General features: G+C 38.1%; 1 protein-coding gene across 1 annotated transcript in view; it reads left to right on the forward strand.

Moving 5' to 3' along the window:
- The window catches only part of LOC126167810 (DNA-dependent protein kinase catalytic subunit-like), a 540256-nt gene that overhangs the window by 405396 nt on the left and 117807 nt on the right, over positions 1 to 17053 (forward strand). Inside the window, exons 40-43 of the mRNA XM_049920510.1 lie at positions 769 to 905; positions 2580 to 2751; positions 12622 to 12757; positions 16329 to 16512. Coding sequence (XP_049776467.1) covers positions 769 to 905; positions 2580 to 2751; positions 12622 to 12757; positions 16329 to 16512 — 629 coding nt within the window. The remainder of the gene's footprint in view (positions 1 to 768; positions 906 to 2579; positions 2752 to 12621; positions 12758 to 16328; positions 16513 to 17053) is intronic.

A 17053-nucleotide genomic window follows, 5' to 3' on the forward strand; every position in this document is an offset into this window, starting at 1 on the left:
TTCACTGTCAGGTGGATGGGAACAAAGCTGTGAGTAAATTATTCCATAATTCCATGAATTTAGATTAAAGGAAGTTTGACTTGTGCATATGTTTTTAATTTTGTATGGAAAGTACAGTCACATCCGGTCTCCACACTGTTAACAAATATTTTCAGTAGAGAAATAAAGAGCAGTTTGTGGTGATTTTAAAATGACAGTTTGCTCATTACTAGACTCACTTGAACTGCCTATTTGCTCTGTTTTCTTCTCCTCTGTTAGTTTCGCTGTCACCTTCTCCTCCTTCCTTCCGATGAGTGGGATAGCACAATGATTAGCACACTGGACGAGCATTTGGGAGGATGACTGTTCAAACCCATGTCCAGCCATCCTGATTTAGGTTTTCCAAGATTTCCCTAATGCTTAAGGCAAATGCTGAGATGGTCCCTTCGAAAGCTCACGGCTGCTTTCCTTCTCTATCCTTCACTACTACCCTAATACAAGCTTGTGCTCTGTCTGTAATGATCTCATTGTTGATGAGATATTAACCACCAATCTTCCACTCCTCCCCCTTCCTTATTCTCTTTTTCCATCAATCTGTCCCCTCCCTCCCATTGTTTCATTAGTTGTGCCCTCCCCCTCCTCTAATTCATCAATTATCTGCCCCCCCCCCCCAAATGTATCACTATCTCACCCCGTCTCCCTTCATCAACTGTTGCACCCCCCCCCCCCCCCCCCCCACCTCACTCTTAGAATCTCTCTTTTTGTCATAAAACTAAATGTACTTTTTAGCTCTATCTGGACATTGCGAACATCTCCAATCTTGAAGCTGATCTCACAAAACTGGAACAGTTCATGAAGCCATGGGCTACAGATTTACCAAGTGCAACAAGTTCACTTGAAGACTGGGAACGGAAAGTTTTGTACAGGTAATTACAGATTTATTATTTTCTATTTACTGCCATTAAAAACAAAAATTTAAGACATAAAAATGATATTACTAATAGGCACAAATATCGTAACCATTGCCCGACATCTGAACTCACTGCATAGTATTAGGTCGCATAGGCCAAAAATAAATAATTAAAGGTGTAACTAATTTTCGAGCTACTGGTCTAGACAAAGACCAAAATCAATTTGGGTAGATTGTGTTTGGATGTCTGTGTGGATGTGTATGTGATTTTGTATCCTTAAGTTGGAGAAAGAGCATTAGTTTGAAAGTCAATACTTCTCTGTACTGTTGAGTGTTGCTATGCAGCTGCAGATAAGTGGTTGCCTTTTCTCACTTTTATTTTTCATTCAACCCATGAATTTTTTAAACTGTATTATTTTCATATTATCTGTACTCCTAACTTGTTTATTTTCATGTATTGTTATATACAATCTCAAAAAGTCTCAAGTATTGATTGATGACAATTCTTATGAATAAAGCACAGTCTAGACCATTTATTTTTATTCCTATGACTGGTTTTAGTCAAATCAGCAGTATTAGGATCTAAAATGTGGAGGAGGTGATTGCTATCACCATGTTGGTATAAAACAGAGGATTCCTGTGATAACTATCATCCTATCCATATTTCAGATCTGAACATGGCCTGATTTAGTCAAAACCTGTTACAGCAATATCTATAAAATCAGGACTGTGTTTTGCTTATAAAATTATGAAACAAGTGTTTCCTGCCACATTTTTTAAGATTTTTCACTTTTATTTCATTTCTGTGTATGACTTTCATTGTAAGACACACCATTAATGTTTCTAGAATGAAATTTTCACTCTACAGCAGAATGTGCGCTGATATGAAACTTCCTGGCAGATTAAAACTGTGTGCCGGACCGAGACTCGAACTCGGGACCTTTGCCTTTCGCAGGCAAGTACTCTGCCAACTGAGCTACCCAAGCACAACTCACGCCCCATCCTCACAGCTTTAATTCCGCCAGTACCTCGCCTCCTATCTTCCAAACTTCACAGAAGCTCTCATGCGAACCTTGCAGAACTAGCACTCCTGAAAGAAAGGATATTTTGGAGACATGGATTAACCACAGCCTGGGGAATGTTTCTAGAATGAAATTCTCACTCTACAGTGCAGTGTGCTTCTGTGAAGTTTGGAAGGTAAGAAACAAGGTACTGGTGAAATTAAAGCTATGAGGACGGGGCGTGAGTCATGCTTGGGTAGCTCAGTTGGCAGAACACTTGCCCGTGAAAGTTAAAGGCCCCGAGTTCAAGTCTCTGTCCGGCACACAGTTTTAATCTGCCAGAAAGTTTCATATCAGCGCACACTCCACTGTAGAGTGAAAATTTCATTCTAGGAACATCCCACAGGCTGTGGCTGAGCCATGTCTCCACAATATCCTTTCTTCCAGGAGTGCTAGTTCTGCAAGGTTCGCAGGAGAGCTTCTGTGATATTTGGAAGGTAGGAGACGAGGTACTGGCGGCATTAAAGCTGTGAGGATGGGACGTGAGTCATGCTTGGGTAGCTCAGTTGGCAGAGCACTTGCCTGCGAAAGGCAAAGGTCCTGGGTTCGAGTCTCAGTCTGGCACACAGTTTTAATCTGCCAGGAAGTTTCACCATTAATGTTAACTGTACATGTGCTTTTATTTCCAGGTGTTACTTCTTAAAACAAACAGCTGATAGGTTGTCATCAGACAGTGCCACTGATGATCTTTCCTGGTTGAAAACCACTGAAGTTGTTTGTAGAATGACTGTAACTGATTTGGCACTCTTACAGAAAAATTATTTTGTGGCAAAAAAATATGCTGTGGGTATGAAGGAGGAGGTCAGTTCTTTGCTTTTGTAAAATTAATTCATTGATTATCTTATACTGTGTGAATAGCAAATGGGCTAGCATTAATGAGGCACCGATGCAGTTAGAGATAATGTTTAGTTCTGTGTTTCCATTGGCTGAGTTTATGTGGAAGCAGATCTCTTTTTTTTTTTTTTTTTTTTTTTTTTTTTTTTTTTTTTTTTTCATCATCTTATCGCATGTTAATGGAATCTTTTAGTTATGATGAGTAAACATGATTTACCACATGTTTTTGCAAGGGATGCCATTGCAATCTGGACCTTACAAAAACCAAGTAAGGTGTCCATATAAATGAAAAAGTAAACTGAAGTGTTAAAAATTTCGAATTATTGCACAGCTGTGTACTGATAAAATTTCTGAGAGATGTTTGCTAGGATGTAGTTCAAATTTTTGTGACTGTGCTGAGTATACTACCAAATAGCTTTCCTAAATAATTCTGGCAAGAGACCGAAAGATTTCATTTGAAAGCTCATAGCTGACTCATACAAAAAACACAGAATTTTCAATCTGTCACAAATATGACATTGATTTCAATGAAGTTTTGTTTTTATTATGTTTATACATGTTGAAAAATAATACTAGTGAAATGTCAACTTCATTTGCAGAATATTTGTGTTTACGCAGATTTTTGAAATCATAGATGAACTAAAGTACCATGCAATCATAAATTCATTTACTTATTTATTCATCCATTCATTTATTATTATTATTATTATTATTATTGTTGTTGTTGTTGTTGTTGTTATATTTTTGTGAATTAACACTACTGAAAGTTCAATCCAAATTGCTGAACATCACGAGGTGCCTCCTGTCCCTTCATTTTCAGTGACCTTTAAGAATAAGCAACTTAATTTAAGCATAATTTACACCACCATTAAGATCAAGTACATGCAGTAATCATGAAACTCCAACCAGGGGTAAAGACCCTGCTCCCCCCCCCCCCCCCCCCCTTCCTCCTCCTCCTCACAAAATCACTTTCTTTGTTGTTAATCACTTCGGTTTGTTGGTTCATAAAGGGAACTTTTAAGCTGTAGAGCAGAGCAAAACAGATACAGAACTTAAAAGAAAGTCATCTGGGGTAGGTAAAAAGTTACTTGTTTCCTGTACAGCAAAATATTGCACCAGCAAGAGTGCGGCTTCACTGTGACTGCTGTTCTGTGGTATGGGATGAGTTAGCTGCTGTTTGTAAGCAGATATCAATTACTCTGATTGTTGTCTGCTTTGAAAGAGTTTGTTGGTGACCAGCAAGTGACACACACAAGATACACCAAAAAGCATAATTGCTGATCTCTATTTTCAAATGCCAGTTTACAAATGAGGATCCAGGTGTACTTTCATTTTGACACCACCTCTAAGGTGAGTGCTATAGATATTACCAGCAGTGGCACTGAGGACAGCTGAAATTGATAAAATTAAAGAAGGCCCCAGGTTCTGATGAAATCAGTATCAGATTCTGTACAAAATATGTAACTGAGTCAGCCTTTTATTTAACCATAATGTAGCATAGAACGCTCGGACAAAAAACTGTCATTAATTGGAAGAAAGCAAGGGTTATGCCCATATATCTAATGTCATTGATATATGCCAATACATACAAGGTGCATATTCCCTGGGACAACCAGGACATCCGGGAGAAATATGGGAATTTTTTCATCCAGGAAAAACCTAGAAATTGTTTAGAACTCCAGGAATTTGTCATTTTTTTATAAGGGGTGTTCAAAAAGAAACGAGCCAGAGGTGTAATTACAGAAACCAGTTCCTCTATGTTAGAAGTATTGACCCTGGCTGTTGAAACACTTGTCCCACTGTGACACAAGGCGGTGAATGGCTGTCTCATAAAATTCCCGGGGCTGCAATGTTAACCTGTTCTGCTCATCAGCTGGACGTCGTTATCCGAGGTGAATCGTTTGCCCCTCAGAGCCTTTTTAAAGGGACCAAAAATGGCGTAATCACAGGGGGAGAGCTCCGGACTGTGTGCAGGATGGCCGACAACCACCTATTTGAATTTCTGCTAGAGTGCCGTGACTGTGTTGGCAGTATTAGGCTTTGCATTGTAATGGAGCAGAATTGTCTGGTCGTTTTGATTTGATCACTTGGCGAAGGGTGGTAAAGGTTTGTGATTTATGCTGGGCATTCACTTTTGTCCCATGCTGTAGGAAGTGAATCAAGGAGGGTCATCTTGTTCAAAGAAGAACGTCAGCATAACCTTTCCTGCACTCGTGTGGATGGCCTTGGCCTTGACCCTGGATGCTTCCACTGGAGACTTTGTCGATTTGATTCTGGTTCGAAGTGATGACTCCTCTCCAGCCACCACTCATGCTATGAACACATTTCCTTCCCAGGCATAGCGCTGCAGATGAGCAAGACAGTGGACCATTCGACATTCTTTCTGGTGTGGTTGAAGACTGTGGGGCACCCATTGGGTGCACACTTTGCCCATGTGCAGTCATTCCTTCATGATGGTGTGAACATTTCCGATGCTGAATCCAACCATGGCGGCTATGGCCTTCACTGTCACTTGGCGGTCATGGGCAATGAGTGCATCCACCAGCTGGAAGATGTTGTCGGTAATGCAATGTGGTGCTCCAGACCGTGCATCATCAGATAACGACATCCGTCCTTCCATGAAGTGCTTGTGCCATGCCTTGACCGTTGCAAGGGACATGCAGTTCTCGCCGTACACTTGTGACATTCTTTGATGAATGTCTGTTCCTCTTACCCCTTCCGCTGTCAGAAAATGAACACCACCTCTGTGCTCTTCTGTTGATGCCTCCATGCCACTGTTTGCAATGTGACTGGCAGTGTTGGACGATTGATGCATGGTGCTGCTAGCTCTGTATAATCACGTGACATGCACGCGTGCCCTCTAGCGACAGGCTGTGAACTTCATGCTGTGGTTGGAACCATACCTCATTACACAACCCACGATATTACCTTCCTGTCACTGGTTTGCACATTCCAGATTCCGGCTCATTTCTTTTGGAACGCCCCTTGTAGTTTTCAGTTAAACTTTTGTGATTTTGACTGGTAAGAATTTATATTCTAACAAAGAATTTTACTTCAGCACACTACTGCAGATTAAAATATAAACAAGAGTATGAGACCAAAATAAAACTTTGGCTGCAAAGAAAATGCGGCATTTACAACAACAAAACGTTGTTCACACACAAACATTCACCAACAGCAAAATGTGTCAAAGGCTTTAGGATGAAGAGTATGCTGTACTTCGTAACAACAAACTGATGTTAATGAACATGATGTCACAACTGTTTACATTTCGTATAGGTTGTGGAAAAGTATTGCGAATGGTGGTTTGTCAAGTATTACTTTAAAATAAATTTCATTTTACATTAGATGAATTGTTAGTGTGAGAATGGGCAATGAATTTCTTAAATTGCGGAGAGTTTGACTCTCATTCCAACTTAACAGTTTGAGGACCAGCCACTTAGAAAAATTTTGGGCCCAGTCATTTATGCGATTATTTAAAATTATACTGTCAAATTTGTTTTTGACATGTATTAAAGGATAACACACCAAAAAAGACCAAATTTTGAGTTAGTTTTTCATATTTATTTTAGTTCTTTTGTAGATTACAAATTGTGCAATAATGATGGCAAAAAGTATCATTATCCATCAAATAAAGTGTAAGGTGAGTTCTTGAGCAAATTCACATGTAATTAACTTTGCTATGGAAAAGTAAAAGTGGTTGACTGTAAATGTATTCAGCTGGGTAATCCACAAAATGTTCAGTGCACAGCAGTAAATTTTATGACTATGGTTGTCAGAAATATTCAGCTGCTGCAATTTCATCTGTGTTGTTAAGATCATACCTGACTACGTTCTAAGGAAAAAAAAAAAAAGTAAAAAATTTTGGATGACTAATATTATACGTGAAATCTTAGCTTTTCTTGAGTTATACTGTATGTATGTTAATTTAAATCGTTTGTCATATGCTCTGAAATATGCTGTCATTGGTTGGCAAGAACACACGATACGAGCTATGATCAGCTGGCAAAAGCGCATTGCATAGCGCAGTCTCAATTTTAGTGCTTCAGAAGCTACTGTGCTGTTTTTGGTGAAATTTGTATTTATACATTTGTAATACAAAATATGCAGTGCACATGTTGCTGTGAATCAAGAGTCTTTCCAAAATGTGTTGTTTTTTGCTGGGTTTCATATCCTAAAGTGCCGGAAACTTCCATGCTGGTATATAAAACCTGTATTAATCAAAGGATTGGTAAGTTTTACAGCTCCAAGAGAAAGTATATTGTTATGTAACACAAAAAGGTGTACTTTTACCTTGGGAAACTGGCATTTTCATTCAGGAAAGGTGCATTTTCACCAAGGAAAAAGTGTGTTTTTAATGGGAAAATCTGGGAAAAAAAACAGAAATATTTTTCTTCTCAGCATATACATCCTGTACATATTTATTAGAATCTTAGAACACATTCTAAGCTCAAATATAATGTTATAACTGAAACAAAATATAGTCATGTGAAACTCAACTTGCATTTTCTCACATGACAGACTGGAAGCCATGGGTCATGGCAATCGGGTAGATGCAGTATTTCTTGACTTTTGGAAAATGTTTGACTTAGTACCACACTAATGATTATTAACAAAAATCTAATCATGTAGGGTATCAAACCAAATTTGTGATTCACTTGAGGAGTTTTTGGTAGGGAAAATGCAGTTGATTATTTTTGATAGTGTGTCAGTTACAGGTGTTGTTCACTTCTGTATTAATGACCTGGCAGAGGATATCAGTTGCAATATCAGATATTTTACAAGTGAGTCAGCTACCTTCCATGAAGTACTATCAGAAAAAAGCTGCATAGATGTTGTCAGTGTTTGTTAATATTTTAAAATGGTGCACAGGCTAGCAACTTTTTTTATGTTCCAAAATGTAAAATTGCTCACTTAACAAAAAACAAAAATCTTGTGATAGGACTACAATACTGAGTCGCAGTTGATGTTGATCAACTTGTATAAGTACTTGAATGTAGCAGTCTATGGGGATATGGAATGGAATGATCACATGGGCTCAGTCATGCGTAATAAAGCTGCGAAACTTCAGTCCATCAGCAGGATACTGTGGAAATTAATCTGGGAAGAAGGTTGCTTACAAAACAGTCATGCAACCCTTACTATATTAATGTTCTGGCATATGGGATCTGTATTAAATGGAACTAATGGGGAATACTGAACATGCACAAAGAAAGACAGCACAAATGGTCACAAGTTTGTTTGACACATGTTAGAGAATCATATATATATGGTAAAACGCCTGAACTGGCAGATACTTGAAGATGGACATAAGTTATCTCATGAAAGTTTACGTGCAGTTTCATGAAAAAGTGTTAAATGAGGAATCTATGAATATAAGACAGCTCTCTACCCGTCTTTCTCATAAAGATGTAGAAGACAAGAGTAGACTGATTTCAGTAGATATTTAGGCAGTCACTATTCCCATGTTACATTGACAAAGAGTGCAGGAAAATCCCATAATACATGATACATTAGGAAGTAATCTCTGTCGTGCATTTTACTGAGGTTTGCAGAGTGTGCATGTAGATGTAGAATAGGAGAGCTAACTAAATTAGTGTTGACATCTATTTATATTTATTTTCTGGCATTTAATAAAGCTCCTGTTAGTAGATACCCAAATCCACTACTCCTATGCTTATACTCTTCTTTGTGGATGTAATTTGCTCTGGAGTTACAGATCCATAGCTTCTTTCGATGATTGAGACAATATTGTGGTTTGATTAACAAAGAAATACTTCATGGAATGTTGTTGTTAACTTTCAGAAGACAAAATAACATTTGTCTGAGTCATACCAATATGGCTGTCATCAATGTTCTCAGTGCACAGTTCCATTATGCACCATTTGTCAGCCTCTCCTGTTGTTAGCTCAACCACTGCATGTCATTGCTTGTCCCTGCCACTCTCTGCCCTCCCCCCTCTCAGGCACCGTCTTTTGTAACGGTGGCTTGTGATAACATTCTTATGGCAGCAACCAAACCCTGTATCACAATTACATGATGTCTATGCATTCAGATTACACTTTACATAATTTTAAAGCTGAAGCCCAATTAATAAATGCATTAATATATAGTAAACAATTCAGATTCCCTTTCAGCTTGCCAATTCTGTTGGAATTCAAATCACATTTATAATTTATTAACTGCATTTTGTTGGGATGAGAATAGAAGGGCTTAGGCTTAAAACACAAACAAAAATCACTACAAAAATACCAAAATAATACGTTAACAAAATGTTGCCATCAAATTTATTTTATTACCACAAAAAAAATGAACAAAATGTTGCTGTTCTGTATGTCAAATGATTGGGTTTAATAATAGGGAAAGGGGGGGGGGGCAGTACAAATCTGGATTTGGAGTTTGTCAAGGTAAAGTATTTTGATAGTTATCAATGCATTTTTATAAATGTGTTAATAATACATTACCTGAATAAGGTTATTTTGAGTCATCCTATGACTGAGATACCTCTTGCTTCAAATGGTATTTTTGAAAAGGAATAAAAATGTAATTTGAGTTGTGCACTTTTATTACATTAGATGGTATTAGCCCATGAAAGCTATGCCCTACAAAACATGTCACTGCAAATAAAAAATGGCTCTGACTTCAATGAATGTTAATAGTGTTAGGCATAAATTTTAAAAAGAAAAGAAAGATTGAAAACTTGACACACACAAAGACATGTGAAAGAATAAATGTAAATAAAGTTACTGATATTAAGATACAGATAATTTGAAATAGTTTTATATTGTATTGCTGTAATTGCCTGCTATGTTATATGAAAACCAACTTTTTCATAAAACTTTATATTATGATTAACAGAAAACTTTCAGTCCAAAGAAATTGATTAGATGTAGAGTGTGTCTGCAGTTGACCTTTGATTGAAAAATAGAATGGAGAATTCAACAGAATTATATCAAAATATTGGTATCAAATATAGACCTAATGTTCAATCAAAGTCTACTACCCATACAAATAAATGTATTATGGATGACACAGTGACTGACTGTTAAATTACAATATTGATATGAGGTCCTTGTTGGCATGTGATCAGCACACCAATTGGACTTGTTGATGCAAAGCTTTGATATGGACTTGAAGCAAGACTTTGAGATTTTAACACATTTGGGTGTGAACTACGAATGCCATGAGTACAGCTCTAACAAGATTTGTCACTGGTGATTTGCTCATATTATTACGTGCAATCTCTAGATGCATCAGACTTCCTGCATGGTTGAAGAAATATTGGGACTACTGGACTGAAGGAACTAAAGCAATTTCTTTAGTCTGTGTATCATTCCCAGTGAGTTCTTTTAGCAAAGAGCAGGCAGAAATTTTGGCTAAATAGAAAATAATATAGACTTTTAAAAACATAACAATATTATGAAAAGAATAGTTGCTACTCACCATATAGCGGAGATGCTAAGTAGCTGATAGGCACGACAAAAAGACTGTCACAAAATAATCTTTCAGCCAACAGGGCCTTTGTCAAAAGTAGACAATGTACACACACACACACACACACACACACACACACGACCGTAGTCTCTGGCAACTGAAGCCACACTACGAGCAGCAGCAGCAGCAGTGTGTGATGGGAGAGACAACTGGGTGGGGGTAAGGAGGATGCTGGGTTGGGGAGTAGGAGGGATAGGGATAGCAGGGTAGCCTTGGGGGACAGTTAAGTGCTGCTGGGGATTGTGGGGAGGGACAAAATGGAGAGAGGGTAGGGCAGCTAGATGCAGTTGGGTGGTTGATTGAGAGGGTTGGGGGGGGGGGGGGGGGTAGTGGAAAAGAAGAGTGGGTGTATTGGTGGAACAGTGGGCAGTGTAGTGCTGGAATGGGAACAGGGAAGGGACTAGATGGGTGATGACAGCGTCTAACGAAGGTTGAGGCTAGGAGGGTTACAGAAACATAGGCTATATTGCAGGGAGAGTTCCCACCTGCACATTTCAGAAAAGCTGGTGTTGATGGGAAGGATTGATATGGTACAGACTGAAAAACTCATTGAAATGAAGGATGTTGCATTGGGCAGCATGCTCAGCAACAGGGTAGTCCACTTGTTTCTTGGCAACAGTTTGTCAGTGACCATTAATGCAGACAGGCAGCTTGTTGATTGTCATGCTCACATAGAATGCAGCACAGCGGTTGCAGCTTAGCTAGTAGATCACATGACTGGTTTCACAGTTAGCCCTGCCTCTTATAGGATAGGTGATGTTTGTGATTGGACTGCAGTACGTTGTGGTGGTGGTGGTGGTGGTGGTGGTGGTGGTGGTGGTGGTGGGAGGAGGCTGTTTGGGAAAGGTCTTGCATGTAGGTCTATTACAGGGATATGAGCTTCAAAGTAAGGAGTTGGAACCAGGGGTTGTGTATGGGTTCGGTGAGTGGTGGAATATCATTGTGGGAAGGGTAGGAAGGATAGTGGGTAGGACAGCATCTCCGCTATGTTGTGGGGAGCAACTACCCTTTTCATAATATTGTTACATTCCAGCCTGGATTTTCCTTTAGAAACATACCTGCTTATACTATTTTTCAGTTAGATAAAATAAATTACAATAAAGAACAGGATTAAAGAGAGCTTAGTGTAGTTAAGGTCAAATTCTGCTGAATTATCAGACTTATGTGAAAAAATGAAAACCATATATAACTAAAAGTCAGGACTTCGGTTTTGTTTCAGAGCAACAAAACAGTAAGGAAATTCAAATGAATATGTTGATTATGAATATTGAAGGAATAATAATTGGGACTTGCAGCAAAAGTAAATGAGATATATTGAACAGAAATTCATATTGATGCTCTAATGTGCTCACTGTGTGATGGAGAGATAAAAGTCCTGTACAAAAAGTTGTAAAAATTGATAAATGATATGACAATGGGCAGTTTTAGTGCGAAAGCTGGACAAAAAGTGAATAATGTTTATTTAATGGTAAACTTTGGGGCAAATACCAGAAATGACACAATACATCAGTAGAATTTATTGAGAATACCACTTTCATCCTGAACATATTCTTCAAAAGAAAAGATATAAAAACTGACTGGAAATGGGCTAAATGGAGCTAAAAACTAAAACACTAAATTTCAATAAACAATAAAGTAATGTGTGTTCATGACACTTGTTGCTTTATGACTATAAAATCTTCTCAATTTCCAAATCACATCACTTGAGCTACAATTCTTCAGATTTCAGCTACTGTCACAGCCATATTCTTCAGGCGTTATAACTACTACTTGCTTCATATGACAAGATATCCATCTTATATTCCTGAAGCAGAAGAGCTGAGAACCTTCCAGATGTTAAATAAAGTTACGCATGCACGGGAGAATGACTTGAGCAAAATGTAGCAGATTGATCCTTGGCACAGGGTCATCTCCGCACTTTTATAACTGCTGAGCCTTGTTCTTTGCCTCATAGCCTGCCACTATGGCTTACTAAACATGTACTCCTGAACTTTGTTGAAATAATTGTAACTTTATCAAATCTTAGTTATGTCTTTTATAACTGAACACCAATAAGCGGTCACATGAATCAAAATTGTTTTCTTCTTTGACAGTATTTCGTTACCATTCTCTAAGACCCTTGCCCCTTGGAAGAGAAAGAAAGACAAAAACCAAAAACACTATGCCATGAATCCCCCCCCCCTCCTCGCTCCTTCTCTCTCTCTCTCTCTCTCTCTCTCTCTCTCGTGTGTGTGTGTGTGTGTGTGTGTGTGTGTGTGTGTGTGTGTGTGTGTACACCTCCCCCTCTCATTTTCCTCTCTGCCTTTATATTAATCACAAAACTTTTGGTTTTCATTTGAACAGGTTGAAATTTGTGGTGATGAAGCAATGAACATTCAGCATGGCTTGCATATTCTCAAACTCGCCTCACTTAAAGCAAGTAAAAGCGCAGAGCTCAAAAAAAAATTTTCGCCGATGGTTGAAGTTCTTGACACATTATGTAAGTGGGTTCAGTATGTAATACAAAGCCATCAATGTTATTTTTAATATAAAATTAAGATATTCCAGTTAAGTTTTAGACTTTCTTTATTATATTTTGCTACTTTCTCTGACAACATTCCACCATTCTTCCGCAACTTTATAGATTCTCTCATTTCTCTCTTTTCCTGCTTTAACTATTTTAGCATTTTTCAAGCTTCTACCTAAATTTACCTAGTGTTATTTTGTTATTAAGATCTAGTGTCTCAATATTTATGTGATTAATATATCAATTGAAGTATATAAAGGACTTTGCTAACAGGAACATAAAGAGGGTGATTATGCTGACATATACTGTAATGTACTTAATAAATGAAGAAATATAATGGATAAACAATGATGGGTACATTAACATTAAAGAAACAATACTGCATGACTGATTTTTTCGATTTTGTGGGTTTCAGCTAGTTGACAAATTGGTGCTGCTGGTGTTACTATATGAAAGATGAATTTTTAATTCTTATGAATGAAAATGAAGTTGAAAGAATACCACATAAATCTAAAAGGCAAAGAGTGGTGCAAATTACACGTAACTGCAGAATAATGAAATAAACCATAACTGTAGTATTGGAAGTGTGATGTTTGCGGACAATGCTGTTGCCTATAAGGGAGATTTAATTCCAGCAGACTATAGCAAAATGCAGGAACACATGCCTAATATTGACAGTTCGTGCAGTGGCTTGTAGCTCTTGGGCACATTCAAAAACAAATCTCCACTTTCATACACTATTTTCAAGTTAGGAATGATTTCTTTCTCATTGCAAAGTTTGTTGTGTGAAACTCTGCCCATTTCCATCAACTGAAGCCTTCACCCAATTTCCAGCATGAAGAGAAACATAACGACGACAGAAAGTGTGTTGTTGTGTCTGCACAAGGTTTTCACTTGCATGCCAAATCGACACTATGTATTGTTGTGTTTCCAACGATGATTTGCTATTACCATCTTGTTGAAGAAGTAGTAAAAGTAATAAAGCCTTAACCCCCTCTGAATATTGACTTGAACATGTTATGGAACATAGTGACACACTTAAACTTAGAAAAAATACAAGCCAATAATTACGATAAGCAAAAAGTGAACCATTAGTGTAAAGTTTTAACTTCATCAGGCAATTGGAGACAGAATTTGTTTAATTAACTTTTATTATTTTTTACACAAAAAAAATTTTTATGCTGTACAGAATACTTTCGATTCAGTGTTATTGTTATACCTTCATAAGGAAATACGTAAACTATGTTAACAAACTGGTTGGCACTTGCTCCAACTATTTTCTGAAATATATGAATTGAGAAATAAAGAAGGGAGTGTGTCGCTGTGGCTCTGTGTGTGTGTGTGTGTGTGTGTGTGTGTGTGTGTGTGTGTGTGTGTGTGTGAGAGAGACTTCTGCTAGAAAGAGGGGGTCAAAGGCTAGTATCAGTCCTGTTTTCTTGTGAGTGTCTCTTTGTTTCACACATTAATCCATTATAGGTGAGTGCTTGCGTTTCCCTTGTTTTACATGTACTGCAAGAAGAATTCATCATGTTCGTTGCAATAAGACGTGTGGAGTAGACAACATTCCCTCAGAACTAGAGATACTTGGGGTAGCCAGCCACAAACATATTAGGCAAGAGAGACACCCTCAAATGCCAGCCACAAACATATTAGGCAAGAGAGAGACCCTCAAATTTCACAAAGAATGTAATAATAGCAACTCCAAAGAAGGCAGATGCTGACAAGTGTGACTACTAATGAACTGTACATTTAATAAATTATGGTTGCAAAATATTGACATAAGTTATTTACAGATAGATAAACTCACAGAAACCGATTCCAGCACAGTTCATTTTAGAATCTGGTAAAATGCAGGAACACAAGAGGCAACAACTCCTGTAAGACAGCTTTGACGATAGGTGAGATGCAGTATTTCTAGAATTAGCAGCAGGAATAAAATAGAAAGAACAAAGGCTTATATAACACACTGGACAATCCAGAATGGGATAATGAGAAGAATATGAAAAGGATGGATTGCTGATAACAATGTAATGGAGATGTTGGGTCACAGATAGGCACAACAGAAAGACTGTCAAGCAAGTAAGCTTTAAAAAATACCTTCATCAGAATTAGACAAAACACACACACACACACACACACACACACACACACACACACACACACACACACCTCACATGCACATAACCACAGTCTGTGGCTGCTGAGGCCCGACTGCAAATAGCAGCATGTGATGCGAGAAGCAGTCTGGGTGCTGGGGGTAAGGAGCAGGCTGGAATTGGGATGGGGAACAATCGCAGGGTTGGGGGGTGGGACTGTAAAATGATACTTGTGGGAGCATATAGGGACAAAGGGAAGAGAGGTTAGGGCAGCTGGGTGCATTTGGGAGGTTAGACAGAGGTCGGGAAATGTGGAGGGGCCAGTGAAAAAGGAGAGAGGTAAAAAGACTTTGTGGATGCGTTTGTTGATTAGAGGACTGTTTAGTGTTGGAGTTGGAACAAGGAAGGGGATAGGTGAGTGTAGTACAATGAATAACAAAGGTTGAGGCCAGGAGAGTTTCAGGAATGGAGGATATATTGCAGGGAGAGTTCCCACCTGTGCAATTTTGAGATAGTGGTGTTTGAAGGAAGTATCCAGGTGGCACAAGCTGTGAAGCAGTCATTAAAAGGCAGAAAGTTGTGTTGAGCAGCATGCCCAGCAACTGGGTGGTCCAGCTGTCCTTTGGCCATAGTTCGTCAGTGGCAACTCATGCAGACAGACAGCTTGTTGGTTGGTATGTCCACATAGAACACAGGACAGTGGTTGCAGCTAAGCTTGTAGATCATATGACTGGTTTCACAGTTATCCCTGCCTGTTATAGGATAGGTGATGTTTGTGATCGGACTGCAGTAGGTGGTGGTTGGAGGCTGTTTTGGACAGGTCTTGCATCTGAGTCTATTACGGGGATATGAGTCATGAGGCAAGGTGTTGGGAGGAAGGGTTGTATAGAGGTGGATGAAAAAAGGTGGGTAAAAATTGTTGAGGTGCAAATGGATGTATGTTGCTATAGTTATGCAAATTAAGGAGATTTGCAGAGGTTAGAGTGGTGTGGAGAGCTGCATAAAACCGGCCTTGGAGTGAAGACCACAACAAGAACTGACTCCGTAGGCATCACTTAACTTTTACTTTTTTTTTTTTTAATGTCATGAGAGATGCAGTGGTCATGTTCCTTTGTATTGAGTCAAAACTAATTGACAGTAATTTTGGACATGGATAGGTAATGTTCTTTCCCCATTAATATGTGCATTTAGATATTTAAGTAAAAGGAAGTAAACAACAGAAAATGAATGTGTACTTTTTGTGCTATCATGCTACAATCTAAATTTAAATGCATTAGTGTTATGTCTCTTATATTAAAACTACATTTATAATGTGGGTGCATTGTATTTTTACATTTCTGAAATATATGCCATGATATGCTAGAAATAGTAGCACACAGAAAGGATTAGCAACAAAAATGTTTTACAATTTGACCTTTTATAAATTATGAAACTGAATTTTTTTACAGCAACACTTCAGAGGAGGGCTAAAAATAACAACTGCCTTTCTCAACTTATCTCTGTTAATGAAGAACTGTGCAGATTTTCACAAGATCTTCTGTCGGTACTTAGAACAAATCAGGATAAACTACGATCACTGAGTTCATCAGACATGGACATTCTTTTGAGATGTGTGGGTTCTCCTAGAGTAGAGTAAGTATTTATCCTCATATGTTCCTTTTCATAAATAATTAGGGAGTAATATTTCATTGTACAGTATATTCTACAGAAATTAGATGGTGGTGATATATGTAAAACACTCTTTTGGCAGATAAGTATGTATACTATAACCAATTTTAAAGGCTAATAAAGTATCTGAACTGTGAGAAAATAGAAGAGGGCAACAATCAAATATTACATCTTCTCTTATTCCAACATTAAGAAAAGAAACCTGGAAAACTTTGATATTAAGAGGTGTAGTGAACTTCGAAAATCTGCCTGCTTTTTACGTTCACATGTGTTTTCAAGAAGTTACTGTGTAATTAAATGAAAGGGCTTGTGGCTCGGACTGAAGGTTCCAGAAAGTATACCAAATAATGGTTAAAAGAATTGGCTAATATACTATAACAAAAAATATCAAACCATGGAAAATCCAGGATGAGATGACAACTACACGAATTAGCATAGATTGATACCCACCATGTAGAGGAGGCATTGAGTGTCAAACAGACAGTGGACTAAAGAATCAAACAAA

Source organism: Schistocerca cancellata, chromosome 1 (assembly GCF_023864275.1).
Source record: "Schistocerca cancellata isolate TAMUIC-IGC-003103 chromosome 1, iqSchCanc2.1, whole genome shotgun sequence".
NCBI lineage: Eukaryota > Metazoa > Arthropoda > Insecta > Orthoptera > Acrididae > Schistocerca > Schistocerca cancellata.